This window comes from Dromiciops gliroides, chromosome 2, assembly GCF_019393635.1.
Source record: "Dromiciops gliroides isolate mDroGli1 chromosome 2, mDroGli1.pri, whole genome shotgun sequence".
NCBI classification, from domain to species: Eukaryota; Metazoa; Chordata; class Mammalia; order Microbiotheria; family Microbiotheriidae; genus Dromiciops; species Dromiciops gliroides.
In genome coordinates this window covers 118,467,988-118,473,987 of record NC_057862.1, presented here as the reverse complement: position 1 = coordinate 118,473,987, position 6,000 = coordinate 118,467,988, and the positions used below count along the sequence as shown (strand labels likewise).

General features: G+C 42.2%; 1 protein-coding gene across 4 annotated transcripts in view; it reads left to right on the top strand.

Annotated features, from left to right (window-relative positions):
• Nucleotides 1-2,460: 2,460 nt before the first annotated feature.
• Nucleotides 2,461-6,000, top strand: part of ARNT2 (aryl hydrocarbon receptor nuclear translocator 2) — a 274,848-nt gene continuing 271,308 nt past the window's right edge. For 3 of the 4 annotated variants that reach the window (XM_043983353.1, XM_043983352.1, XM_043983350.1), the window contains exon 1: nucleotides 2,461-3,080. In XM_043983353.1, the coding sequence (XP_043839288.1) occupies nucleotides 3,050-3,080 (31 nt within the window). In that variant the 5' untranslated portion in view covers nucleotides 2,461-3,049. The remainder of the gene's footprint in view (nucleotides 3,081-6,000) is intronic. The other variant, XM_043983354.1, reaches the window with a different exon arrangement.

Genomic DNA, 6,000 nt, shown 5'->3' with positions numbered 1-6,000 from the left:
AACTCCAAATAGCTCTGACACGATTCACAGTCATAAAGAAAACTGAATGGCCATTTCTTCAATTCCACAGTCAATAAGGGAAATGTTTATCATTTCAATATATAAGAATTTTAGCTTTGAGGTCCCAGAAGGTGGCCCCAAAACATGGTGGATTGGAACCAGGAATGGCAATTTTTAGCATGCTCCATGGAATGGCCTCTGTAGGCCAATTCAACTATCTAAGTATATCCATATTAAAACATGAAATGTTTATCTATCAGCAAGGTCGACAAGGAATAGACTGTTTAGTTTACATTATTCCCAATCTTATGCTCTCCTTGTCTGCTCATGGTCCTCTCAATGAACACGCCTTCTTTATGGTCTTTTGCTTTTGCTATGCCCTTGTCTCTTTCCCAAATCCTATTCATCCTTTAACATCCAGTTCAAATCCTACCCTTCCATAAAGCCTCTTCTAACTACTTTAGCCCATATTAATTCTCCTTTCTCTGAATTCTTAGTACTTGTCTATACCATTTAGTTGTCATTTATACTGTCCCAGTTTGATGTCATTTCACAAAAACATCATTAATACATTATAACTAAATGCCATCGTGGTATTATTCAGCTTATCATTGGATATATCAGTCTGATAATTGTTTACCTTTATTTATACACCACTGATTGATCCCAAGAAGCATTAACTCCCCCACTTACTGTTCCATTTATAACATTTTTCTTAGGGAATTAATTGCCCCCTGAAACATTGCTTCACCTTATGACATTTTTGTGTAAATAATTATTCATTTTAGGTGATGTATGCCTGTATTACCAAATATGAATATTTAATTTAAGAACCATATATTTTTTTTCCTAACTAGACTCCTTGAAAGCAGATACTATGTATTATATACTATTTTTTTCTTATATCTCACAGAATCTACTACAGTACTAAGCGGATAGCAGATATACTAAGTATTTGTGTTGAACTGGTGATTTTGGATGTTAGCTATTACTCTGGTCAATACTGACAAATGCATTGTGAAGAAAATTGCTTATTTCAGAAAATAACAAGAAGTGATAGTATGATCATAAGCAGAAAAATGATTTTCTGTCCCAAAGAAATCTTTCTTTGGAAGGTGGTGTTTAGATATTTATCTCTCTCATTTGTCTGTCTATCTATCTATTGATTAATACCACACTCCAAAGAAGGTATACATATATGTGTGTATATACACACATATGTATGTATATGTACATATACACATATAGTCTTGCATATATATCTTTGTATATGTGTGTGTATATATATATATATATATATATATATGCAAAAATTCTATAGATTGATGCCATTTATACATCCCTTATTCAGCTATGTGGGCTTTTTTTTAAAGTGGCCAGTCAGACTTTTCTGACAGATCCATTGAAATTCTTTCCAGAAATCAGGATCTCGAAGCATAGGAATTTTGAAACTGAAGGGAATTTAGAGATTATTTAGTCCAGCCCTCTCATTGGATAAATGAAGAAACTGAGGCCCACAAAAGTGACGGAGCTGGGATGACTACTTAGGTCTTCTAAAGCCCTATCTATGACCTTATCTATTTGTCCTTTTAAGAATATGGGCACATTTCATCACGTCTTAGCTTCTTGGCATAAATGTAGCAATTGCAACGGTTTTGAACTTCTAAAAGTCAAGTAATACAGAATTAAAGTTCCAAAGTTTACTTCACTCACCAGTTTGAACAGGAAAATAACTACTGCAAGATGTCTAAGACCCCTTTCCAGCACTGAAATCCACTGATTGAGGGGTGAGGGGGAAGAGGGGAGGGGTGTTGTGGGAAGAGTGAGAATCAGTATGTCTACTGTTAATATAGTCCCTAGGTATTAACTTTGTTTTCTGGCTGTGCAAGTGTTGGGTAGTCTTAAATCAGAGCCATGATGTCATTTTAAAGGCTGTTTTCTGGTACTGAATGTGTTCTGATGTGAACTTTATCAGAAGCTTGCAGCATGCTAATTGGGCTAGAACTGTGATCCCATTGTTTCATTTCTGCCTCTCCCCATCACCAGGATTCTGAGGACTGTGTCTCTCTTTGAATCCTAATGCTTTTTTTTTTTTTTTTTTGCCGAGAGACACCGTGGAGCGCTGTTAGGCTGTCGCCATCAGAAATACACCTTCGGGGCGGGGGTTAGATGACAGAGACATCTTAGAATTGAAACACTGGTAGATCGTGTCCAGCTGCCGGGTACCACACATGGAGTGGTTTCATGCTCATATCATGCAACACGTCGAGGGGGGTTGCTACTCCTCCTAGGCCCCACGGTTCCCCCGAGGCTGGTGGGCTTGGGTCATTTACGCTAGGCACCAGGCAACTCCCTCTTTGTTTCTATGTGGCCTTTCTACCTGAAACCTCCCCTGCCCCCCCCCCAGTCTCCCTTGTTCTGCCTTGCCTACTTCACTCTCTGGCGCCCCTTCTCCGCCACTGGGCCACCGGTGGCAGCAGCGCGCTCCAGCCCAGAGAGGCGGCCCCGGGCTCTCCATCGCCTGCCTCCAGGACAGCTTTCTCAGGGGCTGTTTGACTAAGCGCTCCCAAACTTTGGGGGTCTTAATGCATGCAGCCCCAAGTCTCGCGGTGTTACAGCTCAGACATCTTGGAGAGACTGGCATTTTTACGCGGGGATCTGAGATTGCTTTCCTTCTTCTCCTCGACAAAAGGCTGAACTAGAGGGGGGTGGGGGAGAGGAGGAGGAGGAGGAGAAGGAAGAGGAGAGGAGCAGGAGCAGCAGCAGCAGCCTTAGCGCTGGGCCTGGGCGGAGCGCAGCGCCGAGGGGGAGAGGGCGAGGGAGGCAGGCTGGTGGGTGTGGGGAGTACTAGCTTGCGCGCAGCGCTGCGCTCTGGCCTCCCTCCCTGTCCCTTTGTGTGGGTGCTAGCCTGCAGCGCCTCTGGCCTCGGTCCCTTTACGCTCGGGGCGCCCAGTCTGCTCCTCCTCCACCTTCCTCCCTACCCTGGCCCGCCCCCTTCCCTCCCCTCCCCTCGCTCCTTGCATTGCTCTAAATTCTTCTTGGAGACAAGATGGCAACACCGGCAGCGGTCAATCCTCCGGGTGAGTAACCTAACCCTTCCGCTGCCTCCCGACCCTATCAACGGAGCCTCCTCTGTTGGGGTGTTTGGAGGGGAGGCGACCGAGGGGGCGCTTCTCTGGGGGCGGGGGAGCGGATGGGGAGCATCTGGTACTGTCCCGTTCCCCCCTGTACCCCCCATACAGTGAGGAGAGCTCCCAGCCCATCGCTAGAGGTGCCTGTCACCCTGAGCCCGCTAGCCGCAGCAATATCATAAACGTCCCCAGGGTGGGCCCCGAGGAACCAGGAAGGGGCTGTGGAGCTAGGACTCTTATGAGCATCTTTGGCTGACAGAAAAGCCAAGGTGGGGGTGTATGTGTGGTGATGGTAAGGCGCCAGGAACAACCATCAGGTTCAAAGGGGCCCATCCTTTTCTCCTCCCGCCTTGAGCCCAATTTCGGTCCAAAGGAGTGATCTCTAAAGCTGAATCTTAGAGATCCCTACCCTATGGGCCTCGGTTATTGGCCATCAGGTTGGGAGTTATGGCATTGTACTGTTTGTTGTGGGCGCTGATCATGGATATCCAAGTTTAGGGCTCAAATTTAACTCCTGGGATTCTTCTCTCTCTCTCCACTGGGGCACAGTAAGTTTCCTCAGTAGCTGGTGATGGTGATAATAACGGTGAGAGATAGACACAAAATAAATGTTATTATGATCATAATTTAAGAGCAAGGTATTGAGTTTCTCCCCGATCCAAATATGTTTAATTTTGCCCTATGCAAGAACCAGATTGATCTTAGTAGATTTTGAAAAAGAAAGTGTTTCACAACCAAGTCCTAACATCTGCCTACTTTGAGATTTGGGATGACAGAGAATGGTTTATTTGTAAAAGTACACTACCTGTTGGGGACTGGCTTTTAAACTACTTCATGAATAGAAAAGTTGCATAATTTGGAACATCACCTTTTAGCAGAAGGTCTGAGAACTGTCTAATGGATTTTGGTTGCTGGACAGCTCAGTAAAACCAGTTTTCTGGTAGCTAAAACCAATCAACTTTTTATTACACTTTCAAAAACTATGTAGTCTTATAAAACCTATTAGAGGTGGAAATCTTTTTTAAAAGAGAGTTTGGGAATTTGAATACTAATACAGGTTCAGTTTAGGAATGAGGATAAAGTCTCATGGACAGTTTTTGGTTCAGAATATTATTACTTCTAAGTTTTCTTGTTTAACAATCTTTGTGCACTATAGTATTCTGCAACTATTAGATGCAAAATATTAATAAGTCAATTGAAGTGTAGATAGTATCAACTGTAATACTTATTGATGACTAACCTGAGCCAGATGTATTTGGAAGTAGCCGTGGTATGTATTTATAATAACAGTTTGTAAGCACTTGACAACTTTCATGTGAAATCATAGAACTGGAAGAAATCTTAGAAATCTTCTACTCCATTTCATCTATTTTTTACGGTGAAACTCAGAGAGTTCAACTGATTTAATTAAAGTCATATAACCAGTAAGTGACAGAACTAGGACTAAAACCCAGGTCTTTTAAAATTCTTCATCAAATGTATTTGTAATTGTGGTTCAATTTCTATTATCAGGGGAACTCTATACCTTGGAATCTGTGAGAAATCATGTGGGTTATTATATATATCATCTTCATTTTCATTTATCACTTTCTATAACAGACTGAAATAGACCTTCAGGGTAGAAAACTTAATATGTTTATTCAATTGTTTGGATACCTCAACTGAATTTCTGTTTTCCATAGGTGAAATGCCTTGAGTGGCATAACTTAAATATGGATTTAAAGAGGAGAAAAACAGATTTCAGATCTTACCTTGAGGCAAAATGAAGCCTAGAACTCTATTGTCTTATCCAGATTAGAAATTCCCTAAGAAGGACTGTGTTTTGTACATCTTTGTGTTCTTCACAGTGCCTAGCATTGTGCCTTGAACATAGTACAGCTTTTGACACTGTCGATAACCTCTTCATGGATACTCTCCTCTTGGGGTCTTCATGATAATGCTCTCGTTGATTCTTCTATCTGTCTGACCTTTCCTTCTCAGTTTCTTTTGCTGGATCCTCATCCATATCATGCCCATTAACTGTGGATTGTTCCCCTAACCTATATCCTTCCTCTTTTCCTTCTATATTATCTTATTTGATGGTATCAGCTTCAATGGATTTGATTATCATCTCCATGAAGATAAGTTCCTGATCCAGCTCTTGTCTATTTCCTCTGTCATGGTCCAACTTTAACAACTGTCATTTGGACATCTTGAACTGGATGTCCCATGGGTAGCTCTAACTAAAGCATGTCTAAAAAGTAGCTCACTCTCTTGCGCCCCTTCCCCCAACCCTTCCTTTTTCTGAACTTCTCTATTACTGTCAAGGGTACTACCATCCCCCCAGTCATCTAAGCTCACAACTTTGTCGTCCTTGACTCTTCACTTTCCATTACTCATATTTCTAATGTTTTACCAAATCTTGATTTAATTTTTTTTCAGAGCATCTCTTGTATATATTTCCCCCCTCTCCACTCACTCTGCCATGCTCCCTCTCTCCTATTCAGGCCTTTATCACCTCTTACCTAGACTATTGTAATATCCTTCTAACTGGCCTCCTCCCCTGCACTTTCTCCCTACTCTAAGCTATCCTCTGCTCAGTCACCAAAATGATTTTCCTAAAGTGTTGGTCTTACTGTGTCATTGCCCTGTAGAATAAACTTCAGTGCTGCTCCATTACCTCTAAGATGGAGCAGAACCTCCATCATTTGACATTTAAACTCTTGATAACCGAACATCTTCCTACCTTTCCAGTCTTTTTATACTTTCCTCCCCTCCATGCACTCTGTAGTCTGGCTACTTAGCATCCTCTGGACACTCTTTCATTGCATTTACACTGGCTGTCTCTCATGCCTGTATTACTCTACTCCCTCACCTCCAATTTAGCTTC